The sequence below is a fragment of the Aegilops tauschii genome, chromosome 2, assembly GCF_002575655.3.
Source record: "Aegilops tauschii subsp. strangulata cultivar AL8/78 chromosome 2, Aet v6.0, whole genome shotgun sequence".
NCBI lineage: Eukaryota > Viridiplantae > Streptophyta > Magnoliopsida > Poales > Poaceae > Aegilops > Aegilops tauschii.
The window spans coordinates 158,657,222-158,675,920 of NC_053036.3; the positions used below are offsets into that span (position 1 = coordinate 158,657,222).

An 18,699-nucleotide genomic window follows, 5' to 3' on the forward strand; every position below is an offset into this window, starting at 1 on the left:
GACAGTCCTGGGAGGTCTTACCCATCCCCCTGTTCTAAGTGTTGCCCTCGAGGAGTGAGGTTTAACATAATTTATCGCTATAGCACGGGCTCCCATCGAGGTTTGGTATGCATCTTGGGACTTTCCCTGCCAGACTGTTATAGCAATCAATTCATGTGCATTCTGGGTGCCTACTGTAGATAGCTCTTGCTCTGGCATAAGAAGTAAAAACTCAAGAACCATCTCTCTCGCGCAATCAATAACACAAGCTTTACTGATGACCTCATGCAATCCCAGCTTTCTTCAAACTTCTATCAACTTCTGGCATAGAAACAACATGTGTTTTGTACCTTCTGGTTCATTCAAACCTGATGGACAGATGGAAGAAACTTTCATGTCTATTAGCAAGTGTAACACGACATGGAAGTGTTCCGTGCAAGATACGCTATATGAAATTCTTCACTTTGCTAGACAAGATAATTTCCAAACCTTTCATATGTCCCATGAATTAATTAATCAGAAGAGAGTTTTTCAGTTAATTAACGAAAAACCAGGTAAGAACCATGATAATCCACTGAGCACACATGATACCTCACACACCTCTATTAAGTACAGGACAAAGGAAGAGAGACGGGTTTTGGGTGGCGCGCATTGTCTGAGTCCGACGTGGCAAACGTCCGGACTCCCCCAGTTTGATCCTTGTTTGTGAGATTTCAAACGTCCGGACCAGTCCAGATAAATTTGATGACCCTTAAATGTCTAGACTGTCCAGTCCATACATTTGCGGGTGATTGGTGACGCGGATTCGAGTTGCCCTAAACTGAGACGGATGAAGTAGCTTTGTACAGAAAAATAATGATTCTGTACAGAAATAAGACGGTTTAATCTACCAGTGAGATGGCCGCATGGTATAACAAGAATATACTGCCAACCAAATCGCAATTACAGCACTGCATCAGAACGAGTAGGGAATTCAAGGCCTTGAATTGTAGGAATGTTTTGCAGATCCTCGGTACAGTACATAGGAAGAAACCAGAGCAACTTGTTGGTGCCAAATACCTGCAGTACACAATATTTCAGAAGGTTCGTATGGAATTAAGGAGATCGGACGAACGGAAATGCAGGTAAAATACCTGCTCCAAGTTTTTTCTCCATCCTAGGTCATACTCCCATGAGCATGTTTTCTTTCGCTCGTATACCTGGAATTAGTTTAACCAGTACAAAAAAACATATCATTTGGGCATGCCAGCAGCAGCAAGTCACTATACAACCAAAATCTCGTTATTCTTGCAAAGAAATTCAAGCTGAAACCTAGATTGTTCTTGTACTGTTGTACTACCAGTGAGTTTAACTACAAAATGAAGGTCATGAAATACTAGGTTATCAAGTAGCAATATAATGAGCTACATGATATTATTTGAACAGGTGTGTGATGTGAGTTGGTTACACGACCTGAAGATCAACCAGTAACTCCGAATAAATGCAAAACGAAGTTTAACAGTTCAATCAAGGAATTAGTGTACTTATGAACAGTGGCAAACAGGAAACCAAAAGTATTCACATTACAAATCCTTTACCTCGATAGAAGTCGTATTACTGGCAGCAAGAGACGTGTGCATGCATATGAAGCAAAGGAGGCTCAGCGCAAACGCCAAATTTAGAACTGCAGTAAAACCGTAGGAGTAGGGTAAGTTCAACCACACACCTTTAAGGTAAGTTTGAAAGGAAGAGGCTTACCGAAAGCAAGAAATAGAATGGCAATATCACCAGCTGAGCTGGGGCGCCTACTTCCATCATGAAAGAAGATAATAAAGCTTGGAAGTAGCACCAATGTATCCAGCACAGTCTCGAGGAAAGTATACACCTATAATGAAAAGAGAGTGCACTTTAAAAAAATTAGTAGTACGGAAGCTAAAGAAGCAGGTTGAGAACATAATTATAGGAAGTGTAGCAAGAAGACAATTGACAGGAAACATAATTATAAGTAACTTGTGTTGTAGTTTGTTTGTGCCCTTATGAGTCGTAAGACTCGTTATGCTTATGCCCAACACTTATATGTGGCTGAAGCCAGTCAGAGTCCCAGCACAGAGAACAGAGTACAGCTGTCGTTAGATTTCGTAAGTTAGCACTTATAACACAAGACAACGTTGAAGCTTTTCGTTAAAGCTTTTCCATGTCTTTCTGTTTTTAAAATCAATGTATACTTCCATGTCTTTTCTTGCTACCTACAGTTTGAAAAACAAATACAGATGAGCAAGTCCGACAATCCTAAATATGCAAATTCTGGTAATAATTGTGCATGAACCTATCAGATAATATCACCACAAATATGGAAGTGCATATTGTCATCGAGGAAACAACACACAAATATGGGGCTAAAAGCCTACAACATGATATCAAGCCAATAGGTGGCATAAATTTGTTGAATGAGCCTGAAAAGGCAAACCACATACTCTAAGATACTAGAAAAAACACAAATATGTGGCTACAAAATGGTAACAAGCCAATTGGTGGCATAAACTCTCTGAGAAGTTTTAGCAATACTGATTTATAATTTTGTGTTACATTATGGTAGTATTTGGTGAAAATCTGCTTGGAGAGCATCATTTTTAGTTATTATGCTATTTTGAAGTGTTTTTCTAGATAAACTAGCAATTGGCAGTTTCGTTAAAGCATGACCTAGGCCAAAAAAGCTTAGGTGGTTAGCCCATAAAATAGTTCAACCGATTTTGCTTACAGGCAAGATCCAAACAACCCGTAAAATAGTTCAACCGATTTTGATTACAGGCAAAATCCAAACAACCCGTAAGGCCTAGTTTGCCTGTTTGGACATCAGGTTCTCATCAAAATAAGATAAGGTAGATTTAGGGCCAAAAAATAAAAATCTAAAATCTGTTCCGTTATGGCACGACAGAACTAGTATATCCCACAACAAAAATATATGTCTGCGAAATCACCCTAGCATGGTTTTCATACAAGTCCAGTACAAGTATAAGAGACTAGCTTACTAATACAAAATATTTTCACTACACCCAATCCTAACCGAACAGCAACTTAAAATCTTGCTGAAGTTTATATGAAAATGCGCTCTCAAAAAACAACTATACACTATCCGAGATTAATTTCCCAAGAAGTGTTCCAATAATCAATTTCCCAATGAGTGTTCCAATCCTACCAGGAAAAGGAGAAAATACTTGTAATTCCTTGCTCCGACACAATTTACTACCCAAACACAGTGATGATCCATTTTTAGTACGCATCTGTCACCTACAGAGTCAAATACAAAGGTCACAATAAGAATGTAATAGAAGGGATAGATGACTTTCATGCATTTATGAGTAACTATAAAAGAAAAGCACACAAGCTGCACACAAGCTATGCAAGAACTTTCTTGTGCTTTTCATTAGGCATTTCTGTAGCAGCTTTACAGATCACCCTTTCGTGGGCTGCTTTTGGCATTGTGGTGGATTAATGATAATCCACCTTACCTTTCCAGCTTTTGTCTATTTTACCTTTTGTTTAAATCAATTTATCCCTACTTACGCAACTATTTTTCCATAGCAGATTATAAATTAAGTTCGGCGGAATACAGTTCAGCAACCGCAAACTGACCGTTATTCATTGAAAGTAACACCAGTACTAAAGCCACATTCAATCCAGTTCAGGGACCATAATCCGGCACTTGCAAGATCATCCACATCATAACCAACAATATATATTGGATGACAAACATCATTTTTCCTGAAGTATGAAGGTTGGTTTGAAACAGTGGCATATTATAAATTAATTGACACCATGAAGAAGGCTGACTTACAGATAGAACAGTGATGGCAACGTGGAGGTTTGCCATTTTGACAACGAGAGCAATATCTAGGCGCATGTCCTTGCTCCTCTGAAGTGGATGGAGGATTCACACAATCTGTAGCGACATTATTTGATATGGTGCTACTGTTGTTCGCATACATACCATCCCCTTCAGCAGCATGTCTCCAGTTTTCAGGTACAGCTCCAGGATTCGTAAAAACAACCATAAAGTAGCACCATAGCATCATTATAAGCTGCAGAAGAAACAAGAACCCTGAAGAAATTTAAACAAAACAGAAACAAACACAATCATGGCCTGATTTTCTCATTTAAAGAAAAGAGAAGTCCATGATAGCAAGTAATGTAAGGCGCTATGGTGAATAATTCAGTCTAATTGGAAGAAACCAGCACATCCTTTGTCATGCTCAATATTTCGAACCGAAAATCTAAAAGCTACTCCCTCCGTTCCTAAATATAAGCCTTTTAGAGATTCCAATACGGACTACATACGGAGCAAAATGAGTGAATCTACACTCTAAAATATGACTATAAATCCGTATGTAGTCCGTACTGAGATCTCTAAAAAGGCTTATATTTAGAAACGGAGGGAGTACTAAATACAGTTTGGTGAATTGTTAGAGTTACAGTGCAGATGGCCTTTGGCCTTTCGTATTACTGCCTTTTGGCATTCTTTTGTACTGTATATATGCCGGCTGTTTTGGCCTTGATAATACATATGTTGCCTTCCTTCCTACCTTAACATGGCATCGAGCCTGGTTTAAGGTCTCTACCGGAATTTTTTTCCGATCTGTCGCTAGATCGATTGCCCTCCAGATCGTCTCCTTCAACTCCATCGACCTCATCCGATTCCAGGCCGCCGTGGCTCGCGGCCCAGGGATTTTCGTTGCCGGCCGTCGCCTCCTTCAGACCCGCGGCCTTGGGTTCCTCTCCGCCGGCCACCGCCTCGAGGTCGCCGAGGTTTCCGCCGCCGCCGGGAAGATTCTCACCGCTGGCCGCCGCCTCCTCCCAACCCGCGGCCACGGGAACCTCTCCGCCGGCCACTGCCTCCTCCCGACCCGGAGTCCCGGGACCCTCATCGCCGGCCACCGCCTCGAGGTCGAGGTTCCAGCCCGCCCAGGCCGTCACCGAGGAGTTTCTCCGCCGCCGCTGAACTTCAGGCTGCCGCCGGCTGCTCCTCCGGCCCCGTCTGCCCGTCGCGGCCCGGCTCCTCCTCCGGCCCAGTCTGCCCGTCGTCGCCGGCCGCCCGTCCGGCCCCACCCTCTCCGCGCTGTTGGCCTCCGCGTGCGCTCGCGTGGTTGTGTGCGTGCCTGTTGGTCTTTTGGTGGACCGCGGCTTGTGGCTGCTGTTTTTCTTCTTCTTGGTGATCTCTTCAGGTGTGAAGCGATTGGCACTCTGCCTTTGCAGATTGGATTAAAAAAAATACTGAGAAGAAGAGAGACAGAGAAGGTGCATCATGTCTTAAGTGTCATCAGGCTATGTCGCTGTCCCTCGCTGTCCGGTGATATTTGATGGGGCTAACTATGCTGAGTTTGTTGCCTTCATGCGCATTCACATGCGTGGCCTTCGTCTCTGGGGTGTTCTTTCCGGCGAGATCCCCTATCCTCCGCGTCCAGTCGCTCCTACCCCACCGCCGACACCACAGGCTTTTTCTGCAGATGCTTCTGATGCTGATAGGGCTGCTGCCAGGGTTGCTGCTGATGAAGCAGCTGCTGCTTATGACCGGCAAGTTGTGGATTATTCGGATGCTCTTTCTGCTTATCGTGATGATTTGGCTGCTTACACTCAGTGGTGCGATGATGATGCTCGTGATGCGGCTGTCCTCACTTCCAGTGTTCTACCTCAGTTTGCTTCTGAGTTTATGGGCCTTAGTACTGTCTTTGAGATGTGGACTCGTTTTCGTCAGGCGTTATCAGCCCTCCGGTGATGCTCTATACTTGTCTGTGGTCCGTCAAGAACATGCTCTTCAGCAGGGAGACTCCACTATTGATGAGTTTTACACTCAGAGTTCTGCTATTTGGCGCCAGCTTGACTCCCTTCGCACTGTTGTTTGTGGCACTTGCCCATGTTGCCAGACTGTGAGGTCAGACTTGGAGTTTCAACGCGTCTATGAGTTCTTATCGCGGCTCCGTGGAGAGTTTGAGCCTCGACGTGCTCAGTTGTTTGCTCGTGGTCGTGTTCCTATCTCCGAGGTGCTTTCTGAGCTTCGTGCTGAGGAGACTCGCCTCCGTGGTGCTGGTCTGCTTCAGGTTCCCTCTGTGCTCGCTACTCGAGCTGCTGCTCCACCATCACTTTCTCGCTCCAGTGCTCCGCCACTACTACCCACTCCTGGTAGTGAGGGTCGCTCTCGAGAGGGCCGCTCTCGTCCTCGTACTCATTGCGGCTACTGCAACAGGGATGGTCACCCCGAGTCTGATTGCTTCAAGAAGAAGCGTCATATGGGTAATAGGGAGCGCAATTCCTCTTCAGGGACTCATGCTTCTTCCTCGACGTCGTCTACTGTCTCTTTGACTGAGCAGGATATTATCAAGCTTAAGCGTCTACTTGCTGCTTCAGGTTCTTCGACAGGTACTGCCGGCTCTGTGACTGGTGCTTCTAGTGCTGAGCTATCACCGTCTACACAGTCAGGTACATCCCCATGGGTTCTGGATTCTGGAGCTTCATTTCATATGTCTTCTGATTCTTCTATCTTGTCCTCTCTTAGATCTCTTGATTTTCCTATTAATGTTCTTACTGCTGATGGTACCCCTCTTCCTGTTGCTAGTCGGGGCACTCTTTCAACTACTTCATTTCATGTTCCAGATGTTTCTCATGTTCCTCGCCTTACAATGAACCTGTTTTCCGCGAGTCAGCTTACTGATTCTGGATGTCGTGTCATTCTTGACGTTGATTCTTGCACTATCCAGGATCGTCACACGCGGGCTCTTGTTGGGGCTGGCCCTCGCCGCCATGATTCTCAGGGACTTTGGGAGTTAGACTGGCTTCATGTCCCCTCCGCTGCCACCACACCCGCCAGTCCATCCGCCTTCGTCGCTTCAGCTACCAGCTCTTTCCAGCAGTGGCATCATCGACTTGGTCACCTTTGTGGTTCTCGACTATCATCTCTAGTTCGTCGTGGTCTTCTGGGGCCTGTCTTAGGAGATGTCTCTTTACAGTGTCAGGGTTGTAGGCTTGGTAAACAGGTTCAGTTACCTTATCCTACTAGCGAGTCAGTGTCTCAGCGTCCTTTTGATTTAGTACATTCTGATGTGTGGGGTCCGGCTCCCTTCGCTTCGAAAGGGGGTCATCGATACTATATTATTTTTATAGATGATTTCTCTCGCTACACTTGGCTTTACTTTATGTCTTCTCGGAGTGAGGTTCTCTCTATTTATAAACGTTTTGCTGCCATGGTTCATACTCAGTTCTCTACACCTATTCGTGTATTCCGTGCTGATTCTGCTGGCGAGTATATATCCAAAATATTGCGTGGCTTTCTTGCTGAGCAGGGTACTATTGCTCAGTTCTCTTGTCCTGGTGCTCATGCTCAGAATGGCGTGGCTGAGCGTAAGCATCGTCACCTTGAGACAGCTCGTGCGATGATGATTGTTGCCTCTCTTCCACCTCATTTTTGGGCTGAGGCTGTTTCCACTGCGACATATCTCATAAACATTCAGCCCTCGTCTGCTCTACACGGTGGTATTCCTCTAGAGCGTCTTTCTGACAGTTCTCCTGATTATTCAGCGCTTCGGCTGTTTGGTTGTGTTTGCTATGTTCTCCTTGCCCCTCGAGAACGCACCAAACTGACTGCAGTCTGTTGAGTTCTAGGCTACAGTGATGAGCATAAGGGTTATCGGTGTTGGGATCCAGTCGGTCGCCGGATGCGCATTTCCCGGGACATGACTTTTGATGAATCTCGTCCATCCTACCCGCGACCATCCTCAACTTTTTCAGTAGAGGATATCTCTTTTCTTACGTTTCCTGATTCACCTCCCTCCATGCCTCGTATTCCTAATCCTCCTTCTCGTCTCACTATTACAGATCCGACGCCATCTTCTCCTGTGGTTTCTTCTCCTCCCTTATTGCATGACTCTCCACCTTCATCACCGATGTCTTCCCCATCTCCATCACCTCCGGTCATTCCTTCTCGTCCCACTTTTCCTTTTTATTATACCCGGCGTTCCCGTGTTGTGGACGGATCTTCTACTGATGTGCCATCTACGTCTGGTGCACCATCTTCCTCGTCTCAGCCGACTTATCGTCTTCGGAATAGGCCCTGTCCTCCTCCTGATCGCTATTCTCCTAGTCAATATGGTCTTTCGGCTGTACTTGAGCCTACCTCTTATCGCGATGCTATTGTTCATCCTGAATGGCAGCTTGCGATGGCAGAGGAGATTGCTGCCCTAGAGCGCACCAGCACGTGGGACCTGGTTTCTCTGCCTCCCCGTGTTCGTCCCATCACCTGTAAGTGGGTCTATAAGATTAAGACTCGCTCTGATGGTTCTCTTCAGTGTTATAAAGCTCGTCTTGTGGCTCGTGGCTTTCAGCAGGAGCATGGTCATGATTATGATGAAACATTTGCTCCCGTGGCCCATATGACCACTATCCGCACACTTCTTGTTGTGGCCTCTGTTCGCCATTGGTCTGTGTCTCAGCTTGATGTTAAGAATGCATTTCTTAATGGTGAGTTGCGTGAGGAGGTTTATATGCAGCCACCACCTGGGTATTCAGTTCCTAATGGCATGGTTTGCCATCTTCGTCGCTCTCTCTACGGTCTTAAGCAAGCCCCTCGTGCTTGGTTTGAGCGTTTTGCCTCCGTGGTCACTGCAGCAGGTTTTTCACCCAGTGATCATGATCCAGCGTTGTTTGTCCACCTTTCTACTCGTGGTCGTACTCTTCTTCTTCTATATGTTGATGACATGATCATCACTGGCGACGATTCTGAGTATATTGCCTTTGTCAAGGCCCGTCTCAATGAGCAGTTCCTTATGTCTGATCTTGGTCCTCTTCGTTACTTTCTTGGGATTGAGGTTTCCTCCACCGTCGATGGCTTTTTTATTTCTCAAGAAAAGTATATCCAGGATCTTCTTGCTCGTGCGGCTCTTAGTGATGAGCGCACTGTTGAGACTCCTATGGAGCTCAATGTTCACCTTCGCGCTTCTGATGGTGAACTCTTGTCTGATCCGACGCGTAACCGTCATCTTGTTGGGAGTCTTGTCTATCTTGCTGTCACTCGTCCGGATATCTCCTATCCTGTCCATATTCTGAGTCAGTTTGTTTCTGCTCCCACTTCAGTTCACTATAGTCACCTTCTTCGTGTTCTACGATATCTTCGTGGCACGATCTCACATCGTCTTTTTTCCCCGTTCCAGCTCGTTCCAGCTCCAGGCCTATTCGGATGCTACGTGGGCTAGTGATCCTTCGAATCGCCGTTCACTTTCTACTTACTGTGTTTTTCTTGGTGGTTCGCTCATAGCCTGGAAGACAAGGAAACAGACCGCAGTTTCCCGTTCGAGTGCAGAGGCCGAGTTACGAGCTATGGCTCTTTTGACGGCAGAGGTGACTTGGTTGCGATGGTTACTGGAGGACTTTGGTGTTTCTATTACTACACCTACTACCCTTTTGTCAGACAGTATAGGTGCTATCAGTATTGCACGGGACCCCGTGAAGCATGAGCTTACCAAGCATATTGGTGTTGACGCCTTTTTTGTGCGCGCTGCTGTGCAGGACCATGTTATTGCTCTTCAGTATGTGCCTTCTGAGTTACAGCTAGCAGACTTCTTCACGAAGGCCCAGACTAGAGCGCAACATGGATTTCGCCTTTCCAAACTCAGTGTTGTGGATCCACCATGAGTTTGAGGGGGGGTGTTAGGGTTATAGTGCAGATGGCCTTTGGCCTTTCGTATTACTGCCTTTTGGCATTCTTTTGTACTGTATATATGCCGGCTGTTTTGGCCTTGATAATACATATGTTGCCTTCCTTCCTACCTTAACATCCTTTGTACTGTATATATGCTGGCTGTTTTGGCTATGGTGAATAATTCAGTCTAATTGGAAGAAACCAGCACATCCTTTGTCATGCTCAATATTTCGAACCGAAAATCTAAAAGCTACTCCCTCCGTTCCTAAATATAAGCCTTTTAGAGATTCCAATACGGACTACATACGGAGCAAAATGAGTGAATCTACACTCTAAAATATGACTATAAATCCGTATGTAGTCCGTACTGAGATCTCTAAAAAGGCTTATATTTAGAAACGGAGGGAGTACTAAATACAGTTTGGTGAATAACAAGAATAGAGGCTCAAAATATCACGTCTAGGTATTATCGTCAGATATGGTTCGACAGATATGGTTCGATATATATGCTACTGACTTGTTTGACCATAATATATCTATCAATCGCTTGAAGCATGAAAAAAATAGTTGAATAAGAGTATAACCATTGCATGTGGTGATGTTCTTATATATTTGAGTTACTCAATGCACAAAGTCAACAATAAGAAAGGGCCCTCAAAATGTAATTTCGAAGGATATACAGTATTTCTCGAGACATAATTTGTTCAATAAATATATGATGCTGGAGCATAGACATCTATCATGTGTTAATCCGAAAGACATTAATGATTTGTAACATGAATTAAGATCCATATTGCACAATTAGCTGCTCGCACAAATGACTAAGCTGCCTTGCAGTTGAAGGAAAAACAGAGGCTACTACCTAGCACCACATGACGAATTCCTACTGAAATTAATCCGCAAAAAAATCCTACTGAAATTAGACAGTAAGAGAGACAGGGTGGCGGCGCTTACAAGGAGGTGGAAGGCGGCGAGGACGAAAGCGGCCGCGGCTACGGTGCCTCCGTTGCCCCCGCGTAGGAGCAGTGGGCCCCAGGCGTAGACGACGACGGCGTAGTAGGAGGCGGCGACGATGGCGGCGACGAGCGCCAGCATGAGGTACCCCAGAACCCGCAGCCCCGCGCACGCGCGGAACGGGTTCACCCGCCTCAGGCACTCCATGCCGTCTGGCCCGCCGGCGGGGCGGGGCAGGTGGCTGTGGCGGTGGCGGTGGCGGTGGCGGCGCGCGTGCGAGGCGGGGTCTGGTGCGTCGCTTCTTCCCGGAGCGTATTGCAAGCTGCCTAGCCCAACCTGTTGCGGTCAGGGTTGGTGGGCCTGCATTGTCGGCGGCTTGGAGGGCGAAGTGCCCTGCAGCTCGGCCTCGACGTGCCGTGACTATGCGAATCTTTGCTTTGCCGAGATGACGACGGGCCCCGCTGGCTGCGACACAGCAGCGACCGCTTGGTTGGGTGGGTTCAGTCGTGACTCGTCGTAGCGGCGGGTCAGTTTGTTCTGCGAAGATGAGCGTGCCCACTCATGTCCGTATCCCAGTTCGTGTCTTGGTTCACCTTTGCGCAAAGGTTAGCCTTTGCTTCCGCTGGGGGAAAGCTTTGCTTCCGCAGAGATCTAGGAATGTGAAAAGGATTGAAGAATGAAAAGCAAGAGCATCTATGCCCGATACATCAAATCCGACTTGCGCGTCCGCGGACAACGACCAATCACATCTCAAATGTCCTCTTTCAATCCTCAATCATTGTGGTGGAAAAGCTTCGGGACAAGCTTCAGGGTCTCCAATGTGGTTGCAGAGATTGCCCCGAGCGATTTGTACCAGTTCCGGTAACCACCCCCAAGGGTTGCCAAAATGTATAGGTTCGAGGATATTGGATGGTCTCACCGGGGCGAGTCCACGCCCGAAGTGGTAGATGTTACCCAACTTGCCAAGAGAATCAGAGAGTGGTGACGGAAAATTTTAGGGCGGATCGGAGTGGTTCTAATAACCAATTGTAACGAACCCAAACATCGGATTGACATTACACAAGGTGATTGGAAAAAGCGAAAGGAGGGTGAGAAGAAGACTTGCCAAGTAAGTAGGTGAGTTTAAGAAGCAAAGAGATGGGAGACAAGGCAACACTCGACATGCCCTCAATCCGTACATGGATTCAGGGTTAAATAACATTATACACACGCACACTGGTCTGGGCCACGGACGACACTAACCACACGTGCCACAACCCACACACTGCCAAGTCCACCGCACACATCAGGGTGTAGGGGTGACAGTTGCTCTTTACCCGCGGGAGCTATATCTCGTTCAACGTGAGATGGAAGAAAGTCTCGCGTGAAGATTTCCTGCAAGCTACACTATTGGGCCAACCCATATTCATGCATACCTCGCTCGCTTGTCGCTGGTTTGATGTTGCTTCGGTTTTCTCTGTTTGTTTTTTGTTTCCTTCCATTTAGTTTCTTCTGGTCTTTTGTTTCTTCACTTGTTTTTTGGTTTTTTAATTTTTTCTAAGTTTTTCACTAGATCTTTTTCGTTTCTTTCCCTGGTTTTATTGGGTTTCCCCTTATTTTTTCTTCTTTTTCTTAGGTTTTTTTGTTTCTTTCTCCGTTTCAATGTTTTTCTTTGTTTCCTATTTTGTTTATTTTTCTTCCGTTTCCTTTGTCTCTTTCTTGATTTTATCGAGTTTCTTAGTTTTTCTTTGTTCCTTTCTAGGTTTTCACCATTTTCATTCTTTTGCACTGGTTTTAATTGGTTTTCTTTCTTTTGCTATTTCCTTTGTTGATTTTCATTGGGTTTTTTCTCTTTCTTTTTTATAGAACCTGGATATATTTTCTTAACGTTTAACATTTTTTTCAATTACACGAAACAGTTTGCATATACAACAGAAACATTTTTCTAATACACGTTGAACATTTTTCAAATACATGATTAATAGTTTTTTCAAATATACATTTCGATGTCAACCTTTTACATCCACATTCAAAAAATAATAATGCACGAGGTCAACAAATTCCAAATGCATGATCAACATTTTTGAAAACTCATATTTTTTTATGTCTACCTTTTTTCATACACATTATACATTTTTCGCATACATCTTTAAAAATATCAAATACATGATTAACATTTTTCTAAACATGTATTTTTTGATATCTACTTCTATCTATACACATTTTACATTTTTAATACATTAGGAGCATTTTTATATACACATTTAAAATTTTACAAATAAATGATTAACATTTTTTAAAACATATAATTTTTTGATGTTATTTTTGTACATACACATTTTACATTTTTCATATATTTTGGAAATATTTTTATATACACATTTAACATTTTTCAAATACATATTAATATTTATGTTAACATATATTTCTATGTCTACTTTCCCATAATCATTGTACTTTTTTGTATACATCATGTACATTTTTTATATACATGTTTAACATTTTTCAAATGCATGATTAATACTCCCTCCGTCCCAAAATAAGTGACTCAATTTTACACCAACTTTGTATTAAAGTTAGTACAAAGTTGAATCACTTATTTTGGGACTGAGGGAGTATTACACACACACACACACACACACACATGTTTTGGTGTATATTTTTCGTACACATTATACAGTTTTCTTATACATTATATACATTTTTCTATACACGTTTAACATTGTTCTAATGCGGATTAATGTTTTTCAACATTTATATATACATTAATTTTTGCAATAGATATATTCACAATATTTGCAAATACAAGCAGAAGTACAAAAACAAAAAACAGAATGAAAAAATGTAAAAAAAAGAATTAAAAACACTCGAAGCCTTTTTTTAACCGGGCTTACCCCTTTTCATTACAAGAACGAAAATACAACTGTTTCAGCAACATTCAGGAGGAGAGGAAAGAGACGTAGCGAGTCCAGCACACTGCCAGGAAACCCACCGCACTTGCTCGCCATCGAAACGAGTACTATTGGGCGAAAACCTGACAGCAAAAGCACTCAAAGCCTGTCCGCACTGGGTGGCCCAATCGGGCATCTGAAGCGGGACGTCCTTCTGTCTCGCGTCAGGCGAGACATACCCTCTTTACCACCCAAAATCGACTGACATGCAACGATTTTTCAGTCGCCTGTGAGCTAGCAAATCCGGGCAAACTAGATTAACAGAATCAAGCACAGCCGTGAAAGTAGTAAAAGACCGCTCAGTTTGTGCCTGTTTCGCCTATGCAATTTACTTTCTGAACCAACAAGGCTAGCTGCTAAAATAAAGCCAAGCCTGGTTCGTCTACCACCATATGGCTCATGCACACTGCGCTACTTCACCTGTGACGGCATTAAAATAGCAGACGTGTTATAGTGTTCGCCTACGGATCTTATTATAGTATACAATCAGCAGGCCGTACACTGTCTGATTAGTGATTACGTCTGCCTAAACTTGTACTAGCAATAAACTACTACTGCCGTTGCAGCCATTCCACTACATCGTTTAGGCCAAGAAACCCAATAGAAAACGTGTACTCGTCGCAGTCTACCCGGCATACATAAGGCATAACGCCGGCATCGTATATACAGTATGAGATAATACGCCACGAAACCGTAGTTTTCAGAAATGGACGAACGGTAAGGCGCCCTGAAAGAGCCACTTGGAGCCTTGTGATAAGCGCGCGCGTAGATGACAACAACACGCCGAGCGATGCCGTTAATCACATAGCTAAGCAACGTCTTATATAAATCGAATGGCGCATTGATGCATACACCCATCCATCAAGGCATCTGCCAATCATACGGTGCAGCGGCACAGAGCAGCTCGAGCCAAAGCACAAATGGCGGCGAAGGAGGCCTTTCTCGCCGTCGTCCTGCTCCTGTCCTTGCTGAGCTCGCCGCTGCCGTCGGGCGCCCAGGCATCGGTGTTCCCCGTCAATGTCTGGCCCAAGCCGACGTCCATGTCCTGGGCGGAGCCTCTCGCCGCCATACCGGTGTCCGCGTCGTTCCGCATCGTGGGGACGTCCGGGAACAGCCCGTACCTCGTCTCCGCCACGCAGCGCTACACCGCGCTGCTCTTCGCCGAGAGGTACAGGCCCATCGTGCGGCCGGCGGTCAATGTCACCGCTGGGGGCCCCGCGCTCCAGAGCCTGACCGTGTCCGTGTCCGACCTGTCCGCCCCGCTCCAGGACGGCGTGGACGAGTCCTACGAGCTGGAAATCCTCCCCACGGGCGTGGCCACCATCACGGCGGCCACGGTGTGGGGCGCCATGCACGGGTTGGAGTCGTTCTCGCAGCTCGCGTGGAGGGGCCGGCAAGGGGAGCTGCTGGTGGCCGCCGGCGTGCGCGTGGAGGACAAGCCTTTGTACCAGCACCGTGGCCTGATGCTCGACACCGGGAGGACCTACTTCCCCGTCGTCGACATCCTGCGGACCATCGACACCATGGCGGCCAACAAGATGAACGTGTTCCACTGGCACATCACGGACTCGCAGTCGTTCCCCATCGAGCTGCCGTCCGAGCCGATGCTCGCTGAGATGGGCGCGTACGGTGAGGACATGAGGTACACCGTCAAGGACGTCCAGCGCATCGTCGAGTTCGCCATGAGCCGCGGCGTCCGCGTCGTGCCGGAGATCGACGCACCTGGTAAGCAAGCTGACACGGCTGCTATTGCCCCCGCAAAAAAAAAGAGAGAAAAAACATGGCTGCTATTTTCCCATTCGGCCCACTAAGCAATGCGCTGACACGGCCCAGTTTCTAAGGTAATACGGCCCAGTTGATGAACGAGCTAATCTGTTGCCATCGTTTCAGGCCACACGGCGTCGTGGGCCGGCGCGTACCCGGAGGCGGTCTCCTGCGCGGGCAAGTTCTGGCTGCCGGACGCGAGCGACTGGGGCAGCAGGCTCGCGGCCGAGCCGGGGTCCGGCCAGCTGAACCCGCTGGAGCCCAAGACGTACGAGGTGGTGGCCAACATCATCAACGACATCACCTCCATGTTCCCGGAGGGCCTCTACCACGCCGGCGCCGACGAGGTGACGCCGGGATGCTGGGAGACGGACCCGTCGATCCAGGCGGACATGGAGAAGGGCGGCACCCTGAGCCAGCTCCTGGAGCGGTACGTGCGCGCGGTGCACCCGCACGTGGTGTCCAAGAACCGCACGGTGGTGTTCTGGGAGGACGTGCTGCTGGACGTGGAGGTGAACGTGAGCTCGTCGGTGATCCCGCCCGCCACCACCATCCTGCAGACGTGGAACAACGGGGCCAACAACACGAAGCTGATCGTGCAGGCCGGTTACCGCGCCATCGTCTCCTCGGCCTCCTTCTACTACCTCGACTGCGGCCACGGCGACTTCGTCGGGAACAACAGCGTGTACGACGACCAGAGGAGCGACTACAAGACGGACGGGGGCTCCTGGTGCGGGCCGTTCAAGACGTGGCAGCGGGTGTACGACTACGACATCGCGTACGGGCTCACGGCGGAGGAGGCCAAGCTGGTCATCGGCGGCGAGGTGGCGCTGTGGACGGAGCAGGCCGACTCCACGGTGCTGGACGCCAGGATCTGGCCGCGGGCGTCGGCCATGGCGGAGGCGCTGTGGTCCGGCAACCGCGACGCGTCCGGCCGGAAGCGGTACGCGGAGGCCACGGACAGGCTCAACGACTGGCGGCACCGCATGGTGGGGCGAGGGATCCGCGCCGAGCCCATCCAGCCGCTCTGGTGCCGCACGCGCCCCGGAATGTGCGACCTGGTTCGATGAGGGCCCGACAAGAAGCGGCGCGTGCGTACGCGCCGTTGCGTGTGCCAACTCTGAGCATTACCTTTCATTCATATTGAACGTGTCAAACTAAATTATGTAAGTGAGCTAAAGCATGTATGGTGTTTCCTTTTTGTTGTGTGATTGTGCCATTTTTTTGTCAATTTGTTCTTTGTTTGTAAATGTGAAGTGGACGGCATGTCATGTTGCCCAATGCGCAGTTGTACCTTCTTCAAAGCCGGGCTTTTTCATGGGACCCATTCGCCAAATGAGTTGCTTTGTACTGAGGCTTGATTTGATTAAAGTAATGCCAAGTTGTTTGTGTCAATCAACCTCTACTTTTTCCTCCGGGAATTTCTTCATTATTGCTTATTTGGAGATATCACATGGACAATAGAGTTTTCTTTAGCCCAATAGAGCTTCCTTTGTTGTGAATGAGATGCGTTTCATACTGCAGCATGACATCGGCTGAAGTGTAAAAAAAGACATAGGATGAAGTGAACGCCGGAAAAGAATATCTAAAATTCTCAGGGCTCCTTTGATTCAAAGGATTTGCATACCAGTTTTAGGGGATTAATCCTTATAATCTTTTCCTAGTTGGTTATTCGATTCATATGATTGAATCATATATATAAATTTTCTCTAAGAAATTCTTTGAACTACTTAGAAAGAGTCCTTTGTTTTTCCTATGTTGCAATTAAACAACCCAAAATCATGTAGGATTGAGATGTTTTGACCTTCTAATCCTATGTTCTTTCTATTCCCATGTTTTTAGAATCCCGTGAATCAAAGAGGCCCTTGCAATTGCATGTTAAAGGCGACTCGAAATGTGGATCATCAAAATGGAACTTCTTAAATGTGTGTGGGGATAGGGCGGAGGCAATCCATCGACGGGTACCGAATGTCCGCTTTCAATTTATTTTTTTAGACCCGAACTATTCTAAACAATCAAAGATATAATAACATGTTCTTACAATTGAAAGATAAATATTCGAATGCAATAATAATTTGAATTAAAAAAATCCAAACATAAAATTTTGAAATAAAATAGTTTATGCTTAAATTTAGGGACAATTGCATTTTTGCCCCTAGTTAGAACCTACGTGTTGAAATATGAGGGTGGGCCTAGGGTTAAGTAAATATGCCCTAGAGGCAATAATAAAGTTGTTATTTATATTTCCTTATATCATGATAAATGTTTATTATTCATGTTAGAATTGTATTAACCGGAAACTTAGTACATGTGTGAATACATGGACAAAACAGAGTGTCCCTAGTATGCCTCTACTTGACTAGCTCATTAATCAAAGATGGTTAAGTTTCCTGACCATAGACATGTGTTGTCATTTGATGAACGGGATCACATCATTAGAGAATGATGTGATGGACAAGACCCATCCGTTAGCTTAGCGTTATGATCGTTTAGTTTTATTGCTATTGCTTTCTTAATGACTTATACATGTTCCTCTGACTATGAGATTATGCAACTCCCGAATACCGCAGGAACACCTTGTGTGCTATCAAACGTCACAACATAACTAGGTGATTATAAAGATGCTCTACAGGTGTCTCCGAAGGTGTTTGTTGGGTTGGCATAGATGATTTGTCACTCCGTGTATCGGAGAGGTATCTCTGGGCCCTCTCGGTAATGCACATCACTATAAGCCTTGCAAGCAATGTGACTAATGAGTTAGTTGCGGGATGATGCATTGCGGAACGAGTAAAGAGACTTGCCGGTAACGAGATTGAACTAGGTATGTGGATACGGACAGTCGAATCTCGGGCAAGTAACATACCGATGACAAAGGGAATGACGTATGTTGTTATGCGGTTTGACCGATAAAGATATTCGTAGAATATGTAGGAACCAATATGAGCATCCAGGTTCCGCTATTGGTTATTGACTGGAGATATGTCTCGGTCATGTCTACATAGTTCTTGAACCCGTAGGGTCCGCACGCTTAACGTTCGATGACGATTTGTATTATGAGTTGTGTGTTTTGGTGACCGAAGTTTGTTCGGAGTCCCGGATGAGATCACAGACATGACGAGGAGTCCCGAAATGGTCGAGAGGTAAAGATTCATATATTGGAAGGTTGTATTCGGACATCGAAATTGTTCCGAGTGATTCGGGTATTTTACCGGAGTACCGAGGGGTTACCGGAACCCCCCGGGGGAAATATTGGGCCTTAGTGGGCCTTAGTGGAGAGAGAGGAGGGCCGCAAGGGGTGGCCATGCGCCCCCCCATGGCAGTCCGAATTGGACTAGGGGAGGGGGAGGCGCCCCCTTTCCCTCTCCCTCTCCCTCTCCTTCCTTTTCCCTCCGATGGAGAAAGGAAAATGGG

General features: G+C 46.3%; 2 protein-coding genes across 7 annotated transcripts; one reads left to right on the forward strand and one right to left on the reverse strand.

Annotated features, from left to right (window-relative positions):
• Positions 1-456: 456 nt before the first annotated feature.
• Positions 457-11,049, reverse strand: LOC109733516 (probable protein S-acyltransferase 12). 6 transcript variants are annotated; one of them, XM_020292739.4, is made up of 8 exons: positions 10,595-11,004; positions 3,947-4,037; positions 3,794-3,871; positions 3,155-3,246; positions 1,717-1,843; positions 1,557-1,642; positions 1,113-1,178; positions 457-1,038 (listed from the first exon to the last, which is right to left on the reverse strand). In XM_020292739.4, the coding sequence occupies exons 1-8, from the start codon at positions 10,799-10,801 to the stop codon at positions 922-924; spliced, it is 864 nt and encodes a 287-aa protein (XP_020148328.1). In that variant the 5' UTR covers positions 10,802-11,004; the 3' UTR covers positions 457-921. The 6 variants fall into 6 exon arrangements, with proteins under 6 accessions (XP_020148328.1, XP_040254477.1, XP_020148327.1 ...); XM_040398543.1 differs by lacking the exon at positions 10,595-11,004 and adding an exon at positions 4,539-4,670; XM_020292738.4 differs by having other exon boundaries at positions 3,794-4,037; positions 10,595-11,049.
• A 3,312-nt stretch (positions 11,050-14,361) lies between these two features.
• Positions 14,362-16,567, forward strand: LOC109733520 (beta-hexosaminidase 2-like). The gene is made up of 2 exons (XM_045232815.2): positions 14,362-15,249; positions 15,415-16,567. Exons 1-2 carry the CDS (start codon positions 14,445-14,447, stop codon positions 16,356-16,358), a joined length of 1,749 nt encoding a protein of 582 aa, XP_045088750.1. The 5' UTR covers positions 14,362-14,444; the 3' UTR covers positions 16,359-16,567.
• The last annotated feature ends 2,132 nt before the right edge of the window (positions 16,568-18,699 follow it).

Coding starts and splice junctions, on each gene's coding strand:
- LOC109733516 (XM_020292738.4), bottom strand. CDS start 10,801: ATGGAGTGCCTGAGGCGGGTGAACCCGTTCCGCGCGTGCGCGGGGCTG. Junction 3,247..3,793: donor TTGCCATCACTGTTCTATCT/GTAAGTCAGCCT, acceptor TTGACTCTGTAG/GTGACAGATGCGTACTAAAA. Junction 1,179..1,556: donor GTAATACGACTTCTATCGAG/GTAAAGGATTTG, acceptor AACTAATTCCAG/GTATACGAGCGAAAGAAAAC.
- LOC109733520 (XM_045232815.2), top strand. CDS start 14,445: ATGGCGGCGAAGGAGGCCTTTCTCGCCGTCGTCCTGCTCCTGTCCTTG. Junction 15,250..15,414: donor GCCGGAGATCGACGCACCTG/GTAAGCAAGCTG, acceptor CCATCGTTTCAG/GCCACACGGCGTCGTGGGCC.